Source organism: Herpailurus yagouaroundi, unplaced genomic scaffold (genome assembly GCF_014898765.1).
Source record: "Herpailurus yagouaroundi ecotype Mexico unplaced genomic scaffold, PumYag 162, whole genome shotgun sequence".
Classification (NCBI taxonomy): domain Eukaryota; kingdom Metazoa; phylum Chordata; class Mammalia; order Carnivora; family Felidae; genus Herpailurus; species Herpailurus yagouaroundi.
This window is the reverse complement of record NW_024412403.1, coordinates 72291020-72302646: the sequence shown is the minus strand read 5'-3', so window position 1 is coordinate 72302646 and position 11627 is coordinate 72291020. Positions and strand designations below refer to the sequence as shown.

The following is an 11627-nucleotide window of genomic DNA, read 5'->3' as shown; positions in this document are numbered from 1 at the left end:
GGAAGTGTTAGCCAAGTGGATATCTGCAGGAGAAGCATACTAAGCAGACTGAGCAATGCATGCAAATGTCCCCAGGCAGGAGTGTGCATTCAAGGCCTGATGCATTCATAGAACAGCAAGGTCAGTGTTGCTAGAGCACAGTTAGCAAGTTCAAGAGGCTGGTGGAGGAGCACAGATTTCATACAGCTTTGCAGACCATTATAGGACCTTGCTTTCTGTCTGAATGAAATGGGAGGGTTTGGAGCCAAGGAGTGGCTTTGTCTGCCTTACATTATAGAACGACAGCGCTGGCTGGTGTGCTGGGACTACACTGGAGGTGGGGGGCAAAGGTAGAAAGAAGGAGACCTGTTAGGAAGATGTTAGTAATCCAGGTGAGAGACCACGGCAGCTCGGACCAGGTGAGAGCAGTGGAGGTGGTGAAGAAGGGTCAGGCTGTGGGCATATTTTTGACAGCAGCAACGCCAACAGCCTTCTCTGATGAGATGGATGTAAAGTATGAAAGAAATAGAGTAATAAAGACTGGCTTTGAGAATTTTGGCTTGGGGAACTGAAGGATGTAATTGACATGATGTAGAAGACACAAGCAGAGTAGGTTTGGGGGAAAGATTAAGACTTTGATTTGGGGGGCACCCGGGTGGCTTAGTCGGTTGAGCGTATGACTATTGATTTTGGCTCAGGTCATGATCCCAGGGTCATGGGTGGGATCAAACCCTGTATCAGGCTCCATGTTCAGCATGGAAACTGCTTGGGATTCTCTCTCTCTTTCCTTCTGCCCCTCTATCCCACTCACACACACTGTCTCTAAAATAAAATAAAATGTGTGTGTGTATATATATATATATATATATATATATATATATGAAATATTGAATGTGAGATATCTCAGACCAAGCAGAGAGGTTGAATATATACATTAACAATAGTTGTATTTAAGAGGTGGGATTTTAGAAATTTTTTTCTTTCTCTTCTACTCCTCTTTCCATTTCTGTCTTTTTTTCTTAGCCCTTTTTAATTTTTTTTTTAACTTTTTTTCGTTTATTTATTTTTGAGACAGAGAGAGAGACAGCATGAACAGGGGAGGGGCAGAGAGAGAGGGAGACACAGAATCTGAAACAGGCTGCAGGCTCTGAGCGGTCAGCACAGAGCCCGACGAGGGGCTTGAACTCATGGGCCGTGAGATCATGACCTGAGCCGAAGTTGGACGCTCAACCGACCAAGCCACCCAGGCACCCCGCCCTTTTGAAATTTTCAAAATTTGAAAATCATAAGCAAGTTTTTTTGCAATAGAATAAAGGTTAGCCACATTTATTTTTTTAAATAATAATAACTTGACTTATGAGCTAGAGGAAGGAATACTTGAGTATTACAGACTTTCTTGTGATCTGTTTGTGTCCAGAATTTGAAATTCAGGTCAATTCAACAAACATTCTCTGTCATCCTACTACAGGCCAGGCACTCTGCTAGGTTCAGGGGATACTAAGATAAATGTGGTCCCTGCTCCAAAGGAGCTCAAAGTTCAAAAGGCTCCAGGGCCAACCTCAGCAAGTGTTATAATCAAGGTCCAAACCGAGAACCAGGGGAGAATGAAGGAGGGAGGTAAAGGGAAGATGCCCTAAATCCCTGTATCATATAAATATCAAAACAAACAAACAAACCCACACATCCCCCATACTGATAAAATAGATAATCTCTGGGCCACACTGAATATAATATTAATGTCCAATGGAAGCACAAAGCAGGTGACAGATGGGTGATCAAGTCACTCTTTACTGAAATACAACACATGTGCCAAAGGAAGTCCAAGAACATCTTTGGAACACCCCCCACCCAGACCCCCACACACTCAGGCATATGTGAGTCAGGGTCCTGCTGCCAGGTCTGGGAAAAGGGCTTAGGCCAGCTGACCTCCTGGGAAGCTCCCAGGTATATCTCAGCACAGTAACTTGGCTCTAGTCTATGGGGGGCCCAGACCACCAGCAGCACTTCCCCCTTTGGCACACAACCATGCCTGGCCACAGCTGATGTTCCTTAGTCCTTCTTGACACGCAGCAGAGACACTTGGATGGGAGGCATGTGGGTATGCAGTTCATGGAGGAGCTGTAGGGCAAAAGGAGAAGGTGGTACTTCCAGCCCACCTGGCCTATGAGTTCACCACAGGCCAAGGACAGGAAGGGACAGTGAGAGAGAACGTAGGAGGAGGCCAGCAACACTCCCTGGGCCCCCCACCGGCTCGGCATGCACTAGGTGCTTCATGCACACAATGCTATTTAACCTCACAATAACCTTACAAAGCAGGTAGTATTCACTTCATTTTATAAGGGAGGAAAGTAATATGGAGTAACTTACCCAAGGTCACACAGTTAGGAACTGGAATTCACCCTCAGATCTATATGGCTCCAAACTTATTGTTTGTCTGAGTCCTGAACCCTGAGCCCTACATCAGTGTCCCGCTCCTGACAAGAGCTCGTGCCCAACACCTACATGGCCTGATTCCTATGCCTCAGCTCCTGACCTGTTCTCTCTCCCTGGCCTCTTTCTGAACCCTGAAATAGTTTCCAGTCTGGGGGACTCAGATCTGGCATCATTCTGGCTTCCCTCTTTGACTAGGATTCACACTTGCTACTTTGATTATCAAGTGCAGTAGGCATTTGTCATTTCTTTGGCTGTCCCAATTCAAAACCCCCATGCTGTGCTTAGAGATCTCATTGTGGGAGTCCTGATGGGCCCCTTTCCACTAAGAGAACTTTAAGAGCCCAGATACTTCCTCTTCTCATCCCCTAGCAGCAAGATGTGGGCACAAGAGCTAGACTGAGCTGACCTAGTTTAACCTTCCAGTGATTCATATTATCCCCATAATCTCTGACCCCAGAATTCCACCATTGGAAGCTTTGTCCAGTGATCTGGGTCTTAGGAGAATTTTCCCAACTTATACAAATATACCCCAATCTTGGTCCCCATCTGGAGCATACATCTATGGGGTGTTTTCCTGCCTAGCATTCCTATTTCCTTTGGGGCCTGTCCTTCTCATTCCATGTGGTTGAGCTGTCACTCATACTGGCCCTTGCAGGCCAATGAGATCAGTGTTTCCCTAGTATAATAAGCAGACCTTGGGAGAGGGAAGTGTCTGTGACTCTAGGGCTGTCACAGCCACCTTTCTGTACATATGAAGAGAGATTCTGAACAATGAAGAGCTAAGAGAGGTAGAGAAAGAGAAAATCTTGATGATCATGTCTAAGCTGCTGGATACAGCCATAACTGAAGCTGGAACAGTCATTTCTAGTTTTCTCAGCCAATAATGCCTTGCCTTTTCTGTGTAAGCTACAATGGGTTGATTTCTGCTACTTGTAACCCGAAGTCCTGCCTATCTGCCCATTAATATCATTGATCTTCTCCCAAGGGCCAGAAGGCCTGACCTTCTTAGGGCCTGAGGAAATTGGGGGTGAAGGAAAGAATTTCTTTACATAGCACAGAAGGGGAATTCCCAACTCAGGAAAAACAGACAGAAGCCAAGCCAAGCAGGGATCCTTAAACTTAGTTCCTAATTCTCTCCTCTACTTTCTTGGCCCAGAAAGTGCCCACTCACCTGCTGCATCAGCCTCTCTGCCACTCTAGGGTCAGTGAGGTCTTCTGGAGAGGCCACACTCAGCCGCAGAAGGAAAAAGCCTCCATCCCCACCTACAAGTTTAAAAAAAGCAGCAGATGAAAATATGGGTAAGTCAGTTCAGGAATCATGACATGACCCATGCTACCCAGCCTCTGTCCACACCTCTGCACATGTGTGCTCACTCTCATGTGTAAATGTGTCGGTGTTCACATGCGAGCTTACATTTACTCACTGCAAAGAGAAAGAGGACTCCTTCTCTCCAATAACTGGGCTCCTTGTAGTCCTCCCAACAAGAGTGAAAAAGGCCCCAACCACATTCAGAGAAGTCAAAAGAGTAGTGTGAGGAAGGAGAAATCAAAGTGAATCTAGAATGTTCTCAAGGACTAGCAGTCACAGATGGGCTGTTGGGAAAGGGTCCAGACAGGGAGAATGCCTGAGAGAGGCCGGCTCTTGGAGGTGATGCCCTCAGCCAATGCTTTCCAGTTCCAAGTTGGTGGAGGTTTCCATCCAGCCTTCCCAATTTAGCAGCCCTGTAGGCAAGTTCTGCCTTTTGTTGAGCCCTAACCTGCTTGCCTTAACTGCCCTCTTGTAGTCATTTCCCCCTCTCAGAATACTGTTAGAACTGATCTAGTCACTGCTCTTCTATATTTATATAGACTGATAGAGATATCAGTAGTGATATCTCATCCTTCTTGTTTTTGCTGCCACATGCATATTTCATGGCCAGAAGATTCACAAGAAAATAACTCTGCCAGTTATGTGTATGATGGAGGCTGGGTAGTTGGGGAACAGCAGTGGGAGAAAGACATTTTATGCTGACCCCTTATGAACCTATTGATTTTTAAATCATGTCAATGCAGTATCTAATCAACAAGTAATAAAGAAAAGCATTTTAAAATAAAGATATATTAATAAATTGAGCTTTAAAAAATAAAAGCACAATAGGAGGTTATGAGTTGGAATCAAACAGACTTCCATTTGGAGTCCCACTGCTATCTTTCTAGCATCTTTAAACCTGTTTCCTCGCCTGTCAGGTGGAGCAATAACACCCACCTCATAAGGTAGTTTTGAAGGTTTAATTAGAAGAGATAACACATGCAAAGCTCGTAGTTCACTGCCTGACATCAGTGAGAACATTCAGCCAGTGCCAATGCTTCACTGGTTGTGAAATATTTTTATATGATCTCTCCCTGGAATACAAAAGATGTTCAGTAAGGTGATCGTGATTAATATTTTTATTTCACCTCCCCACAGAGGCAGGGCCAGCTGAGGACACCACAGGGATGAGGCATGAGGACAGTGACAGGAAGTAGAGGTGGAGGCTCCAGGCTGACCAGAAGCTGGGTTGACCCAGCAGCCTCTGATGAAGGGGCCTCATCCCTGAGAAGTATCTGTTGTCTCAGACATGTAGCTTTAAATGCCCAAACGTTTGCCCAATTTATTCATTTATTTAAAGTCACTGTCTATGGCTCCAAGCCCAGCAAGCCCCACTCTTATGGGGTCCCAGCTGCTCAGGGGGCAGCAACTTGGGCCAGACATTCACACAGTGCCCCTCTGTGTGGCTCTAGCTGAACCAGAGGTTTCCAGAGCATGAGGACTGTGGCTTTTGAATACAATTTGGGGCCTCACCCGGCACACAGTAGTTACTCAACCGTTAATATCACAGAAGGGCAGAGTTGGAAAGGACGTCATTGTTCATGCAACACAGCCCCCTGCAGTTACTGGTGGAGAAACTGAGGCCCAGAAAGGAAAAGGACCTGTTCTAGGCCACTAGATTGTTAAGGGCAAAGCCAGGGTCTCAAACTATTTCTCCAGACTTCCAACCCCACAGTTTTTCCATATGCCTTCCTAACTCTTCCTGTTTCTGATTTTGGCAAGAATCACTAGAAGATCATGAAGACGTGACCTCAGAGACTGGGCTCAGAATAAGCCTCCAGATCCTTCCTTCCTCCCTATCCCTTAAGCATGTAGACATTCTGGAAATTCCCAGCTCCAAATCCCCAAGATCACACCTCCAAGAGCTACTTACCTGCAGTAACTTCTGTGGTCCACCTTGTCTGAGCAGTGGTGGGCATGGCTGTTGGGGGCTTCCATTCAGTCATGCTGGCTGTCTTCAAGGTCTTTGCTAAGGCTGTGGTCTTGACTAAGGTGATATTTGCCTCTGGGCTGCTGTTGGCCACAGTCAGATGCACAGAAGGAAAGGTGTTCCTGCTGATGGGGATGGACCCATTGGTTGTGCTGTCTGTGGTTGAAGTCTCTGAGGGGGTGGAGTTCTTGCTAGTGGTTGCTTGGGTGTGGCTGTAGGCCCTATCTGAGAGTCCAGCAGGGGGAGCCACGTTGCTCACAGTTGACCCAGTCCCTGTGGAGATTGTAACTGAGACCTCGGTGTGACTTGTCTCAATAGAGAAGGCTGAAGTTTCTTCCAAGGGGTTCGTGCTGACTGTCACCAAAGTTGTGCTGGGGGTAGTGGTCTTGGCTGCTGCTGTTTCTCCTTCTATGGTGCTATTAACAGGTAGCGGGGTCTCAACTGTGGTATCAGGCATGACTGGTTCTGTGCTTCTGGCTCCTGACACGGTCTCAGCAGATGTCATGGTCTTGGTGAAGTCTGATTCTGATTCAGTGGAATCAAGCAAAGCTGACACCTCAGAGGCTGACAGGGCCTTTCCTCCTGTGGGATCATGATCTGTGTCCAAGGTCCCGGGAGTGGTGGCAGTTGTTTCTATTTCTACAATGCTGCAATTGGTAACCTCAGTGTCGGTGATGGTGTAGGCAAACAAGGCTTTAGCTGGAACAGTGGTGTCAGATGCCAGGGCCTGTGAGGTGGCAATGGCCATAACTGAGCTGTCAGAGAAGGCACTGCTCTCCGAGGTCAGGGCGTCAGCTTCTGCAGAGGTGTGAGCCAATGTCAAGATGTCAATTACGATCCTCTTTGCCTCTTCTGAGCTGTCATCGGTACAAAGGGTGTCAAAGACAGATTCCACGAGATCGGTGCCTATAACTGTCTCAACTGTGGTCATTCCAGTTCCTGTGGGGCTGCCACTTGCGGCTGATGCCTCCATAGGAGTGGTGATCACAACCATGAATTTGGAAGGTATCATTTTTGTGAAGGCCCTGGTCTCTGTTGCAGGAAAAATGGTCTTGGTTTCCCTGATCTCTGCATCTGAAATGGTGCTGGCCAGGATTAAGGTCCTATCAAAGGTCTGGGTGCTCAGGGTTTGAGTTTCCAAAGGGATGTGGCTTTGCACGGAGGTCTCAACAAGGTCAGTCATCTGGAAGGCTCCCTGTGAACTTGTCTTGATCCCCGGAGTCATGGTAGTCACTTCTATGTGGTTTGTTGTCACCAAAGGGCCTGGTCTGCTGGTGCTAGGGCCTGTGTTGGGTAAGACCACCTTTGTAAGCCATGAGTCCCCGTGGACTGACTTCACACAAGCCCTTGTGTTTATGGCCTGGGCACTACTGGGAGGAAGGTGGGGAGGGGAAGTTGTTTTTACTCCATTTTTCATCTATACATACAAGAAAGAAGGAGGTGGTATTGGGAAGACCAGTCCCATGTGTCAGCCATGGAACTGGGATCACCTGACTGATGTCCTCTGATGACCCACTTGAGGCAAGCAAGCCTCAGAATCTAGTTGATTATTGGTCTGAAGCCATCAAGGGGAATGCGTGGGGCCAGGATCCAGCTTCAAGGGGGAGAAAAGGAGGCATAAGTCTAAGTGAATCAACAACTACAGAGCAAAAATCACGACTCTCAGAACCTTCTCAAAGAATCCTTGTCACTTTCCATTGATACTTTACTCATCCAGCAAATGTTTCCCCATGGAAGTGAAAACTCTTCAAGTACAGGAAACATCTGTGGTTTTGTATTTAGAGGTATCTGGGAGGACTGGGAGAGAGGAGCCTCCAGAGACAGAGTGGGTGGTGGCTACTGCAAAAGGGAAGAGAGCAGGCAGAGTCCTTGGGGCTCCAGCAAGGAACCCTGGGGTCCCATCATCTGATGTGGCAGGGATAAGATCCCAGAACTACAGAAATGATGCACCAGGCATGTTCCACTGGAAACAGGGAGCCAAGTGAGGCAAACTTCACTCCTTAGAGATGCCACTAGCATTTCTCTACAGGGCAGAGCATCCCTGTTCATTTGATGGACCCTGTGAGATTGTATGCACAGTGGGCCGAATGGCACCTATGGCCCTGGGGAGGCTACAGCAGGATCTTTTTATGGGCTGATAAGCATGCCTCTCCCATCTACTAAGGAGGAAGAGTTCCCTCTGTAAGTGGGCCAAGGACCCTTTCAGGGAGGGTTACCAGATTTATCAATTAAAAATACAGGGTGCCCAGTTAAACTCAAATTTGAATTTCAGATAAACAAGCAATAATTTCAGTGACAAATAATGTTTTCAGTATGTGTATTTCTTACATAATATTTGAGACATACTGCTAGAAAAAGCTTTCTTACCTGACATTCAAATTTAAGCTGATTCCCTGTGTTTTATCCAGTAACCTTACTCTTGGAAGGAAAAGAATCAAAATATAAGCCCTCCTTTTCAGGGTTCTGATGGTTTGAGATGGTCTTTACTGAGATCTACTGGCCCAAAAGTATCCAAGGACCCAATGGAAGTACAGGACTAGTTGGTCACCTCGTCCCTGGCTGGCTGTCAGGACAGGGCCCCAGGTCCTCAGTTTGTCCATTGTGTCTCTCTCTGAACAATAAAAGAACACTGGGCCAGGAAGCAAGAGATTGGGTTCCAGCCCCAGGCCTATTGCCTACTAGCTCTGGAGTCCAATGACTGGTTCAAATCCTGACTCTGCCTCCTACTAGCCAAGTTAGTCCACCAGGCCTCTCCAGGCCTCCATTTCCTCCCTTGTGAAAGAGGGTGATCATATCTGCCTTGCCATAAATGGTGAGGACCAGAGGAGAAGGAGGATGGGAAAATCTCATTTTCCAAAGACTGTAAGGGATTACTAAGCACCCCTCCCAAGCCTTGTCTTCTCAAAGAGTCACTTGAGAGGACACAACCAACTTTAATGCAGTGAGAATGTCAGGCTGTCCCCACATGCATATCAGGTCAGTCATGGCATTCACTCTCATTAGTTGTTCTGCAATCATGCTTTTACAGGAATATACTTTCTCCTCCCCACTTCAAAGCCCAAGATATTTCTCTGAGCTTCCTCAGTCCCCACACAGTGAAAGCAAAGCTGTGTCAACCCACCCAGCCTAGAGCCCAAACAGTGGTGCTCTTGGGGTCTGACCATCCACCTCCCCTGAAGTATTTTCTTCCTTTTCCTGGAACCCTGTGATACCATCCTGCTGTGAAACCTCCTGACGCTTCCAACCCCGTAGCTTCTTCACACCCCTTGGGGCTCTCACAACCCCACCCAAGTTTCTTACCTGCCAGAGGTCTTCTCAAACACAGCAAAGCCTACCCAATCCTCTACAGCTCTAGAATGCTGCAGCTTTCTTGGTCCATTCCTCCGATCAAAAAAGCAGAGAGGAAAGCATGTGTACTATAGACCCTGAGTTTGAGTCCCTTCTCTGCTGTTTACTCCGCTGCTTACCAATCATGTGACCCCGGCCAAGTCTCCTGGCTCATTTTTCTCATCTATAAAATGGAGCTACAGGTACCTATTTCATAGGGTTGTGAAGACTAAGTTCAATTAAATGTAAAATGTGCAGCACAAGCCTGGCAGGTCATGAGTGCGTGCAAGAGACAACATGGTCCTAGTGGTAGGCACATGCGGAATAACATTCTGGCTTTGCAGATGAGTTGCAAGATGGTAAGCCTCAGTCCCATCTTGTGGAGAGAGACGGGTAATAACAAGACCCGTGTCTCTCTCATGAGGTTACTGAGAGGATTAAAAAGATGGTGCATGGGAGCATATAGGAAGTCTCGGTTCCTTCCTCTCAATTTGGCTGCGAAACTAAAACTGCTCTAAAAAATAGTCATTAAAAAAAAGAAAAAGATAATGCAGGATGTTGCTAATGAGGGGAGATTAGGTATGGGGGGGTGCAGAGGTTATATGTGAACCGAATCTCTGTATTCTCTGCTCAATTTTGCTGTGAACCCAAAACCGCTCTACAATAAAAAGTGTATTAAAAAGATAATAAAGACAATGCATGTGACAAGCATGGCACAGTTCCTATGACACATCCATGTTAGTCTCTTTCATAAAAACCCTGCCCTTCTCAGAATCCGCCCTCCCCAGGCAGTCTGTAATAGTTGGACTTTTCACACAAAAACTATTTTTTAAAGGAAATCTGGGCTAGGAAATAAACTTGGAGGAGTTGGAATCTTGTCAAGCTGCTTTCTTTGGCTTTAGCCAGATTTATCCCCTGCCGGCACCTCCCTCGCCCCTCCCACCCCTCCACCTCACACACTCCCCGCAGAGACAACCGCAGCCAGGGCACAAGGACATCATTCATCCTACGGGCTGCAGTGTCATACGTGCGTAAGCTGACACACTGCCATTTGCACACTCTTTATCAACAATAGTAATACTTCAGATATAGCTTTATGGTTAATTCTAATTAATCAACCACAAAGGGCTGCCGGTACAGAAACTCACACCCAGAGCCCTGTGAGGAGAGCAGCCCACACCTCCTTACCTGCAGAGCTCCCGGGGGCCCCAGCCTCGCAGCAGAAGAAAAGGGGCAGAGCCAGGCCCCAGAGAAAGCCCATCCTAACAGGAGCTCCGGCCATCATTGCCCAGCACGTCTGCCCAAAGCCTCTCACTGCCACCTTTTCCTGCTTCCTCAACCCAGAGAGGAGGGGCGGGCCACCTGCCTTGGTGTGGCTGGGTAGTTTCCAGAAGCAGCCAGGTGATCATAAATGCACAGGCTGAGAGGTAGCAGGGTGCATGTCAAGGGCTGTCAGCAAAATACCCCTGCTGCCTCCCTGGCCCAGTGACCTCTCCTCTCTGAAGTTTGATTGGAAGATATAAAATCATTCCCACAGTGATATTCACCCCTCAGTCCTGCAGCCAGGGAGGCCATGGAAGATAGTGTTTCACATTTCCCCCCTTTCTACAACCCTTTTCTCTTCTCCCACCCCTTGTGCATGGGAGTTAGGCTTTTAGTTCAGCACATCCGGGTTTCATTTCTAATCCTACCCTTTATTAGCTCTATGACTAGGGCAAATTAAAGAATCTTTCTGAAGCTCAACCTCCTGATCTATAAAATGGGAGTAATCTTTAACTTGCTGGGCCATTCTGTGAGGACGACATGAGAGAGTAAGTCTCTTACACAGTGCCTGCTACATACTGGTTGCTCGTGGAATACATGTACATCTTAGGTGCTCAATGAACGAGAGCCCTGACATCTATCCTGATCCTCAAGCAGTAGAGAGAAGGGACAGCCCCCCAAAGTCTGCAGGAGACAGTGTGGAGCAGGACTCTGATCTCTAACATCTTTCCAATGATTCCCGTGATTCTGCATCCCTGCCAGAGTCAAGACCGTGTCCAGACTGGAGGTGTGGAACGGGAAAGGCACTAGCCAGGAGAAGGGAAAGGGAAAGTGTGCAGATCGGAGTCACAGAGCCTGGGAGGAGGGAAGTGGGAAGGTGCCAACTTACAGAAGCTTAGGGGATTTGGCTATAAGAAGGGGAATGAGGCTGAAGAATGTATTTCCAAATACCCTAGAAAAGAATGTTACCCCTTCCAGGGGCCAAGGAATGGGCTGCTGTGGCCACAGCCAGTGGCAGCAGACAAGGTACCTGGGAGATTTCAGGGCCAGAGTTTTGCGATGAAAGCCACTCTATAGTAGAGTGGATCAGCATCAAGAAATCACAAAATCTTACTGCTGGAAGGAACTTCAAAGTGCAGTCAGAAAACCTAAGTTCTCTTTCCAGCTCCTTCCTTAAGAGTGGCCCAGGAACTGTGTGATCTTGGACAAGTTATTTTCCCTCTCTGGGCTTCCATCAACAAGGTCCTCTTGGCCATGCAGTCTGAGGTTGTGCACTGGGTGTACAACACTGTCTTCTGGAACTTCACCCTGCATTGAGATGAAAAACAAACAAACAAACAACTCTGC

General features: G+C 47.3%; 1 protein-coding gene across 3 annotated transcripts; it reads right to left on the bottom strand.

The window, feature by feature from the left end:
- Nucleotides 1–1740: 1740 nt before the first annotated feature.
- Nucleotides 1741–10369, bottom strand: MUC20 (mucin 20, cell surface associated). Of its 3 annotated transcripts, none has more exons than XM_040484819.1 (4): nucleotides 10206–10369; nucleotides 5634–6974; nucleotides 3584–3675; nucleotides 1741–2140 (listed from the first exon to the last, which is right to left on the bottom strand). In XM_040484819.1, the coding sequence occupies exons 1-4, from the start codon at nucleotides 10300–10302 to the stop codon at nucleotides 2087–2089; spliced, it is 1584 nt and encodes a 527-aa protein (XP_040340753.1). In that variant the 5' UTR covers nucleotides 10303–10369; the 3' UTR covers nucleotides 1741–2086. The 3 variants fall into 3 exon arrangements, with proteins under 3 accessions (XP_040340753.1, XP_040340752.1, XP_040340754.1); XM_040484818.1 differs by having other exon boundaries at nucleotides 1741–2097; nucleotides 10206–10365; XM_040484820.1 differs by having other exon boundaries at nucleotides 1741–2097; nucleotides 5634–7057; nucleotides 10206–10296.
- Between the last annotated feature and the right edge of the window lie 1258 nt (nucleotides 10370–11627).

What these genes read in the sequence shown, in the direction of transcription:
- MUC20 (XM_040484818.1), bottom strand. Translation starts at nt 10,302, where the DNA reads ATGATGGCCGGAGCTCCTGTTAGGATGGGCTTTCTCTGGGGCCTGGCT. An exon ending in GGCCCCCGGGAGCTCTGCAG is followed by an intron (nt 6,975 to 10,205) that starts GTAAGGAGGTGT and finishes TACCCAACACAG; the next exon opens with GCCCTAGCACCAGCAGACCA. An exon ending in CAGAGAGGCTGATGCAGCAG is followed by an intron (nt 2,098 to 3,583) that starts GTGAGTGGGCAC and finishes TTTGCCCTACAG; the next exon opens with CTCCTCCATGAACTGCATAC.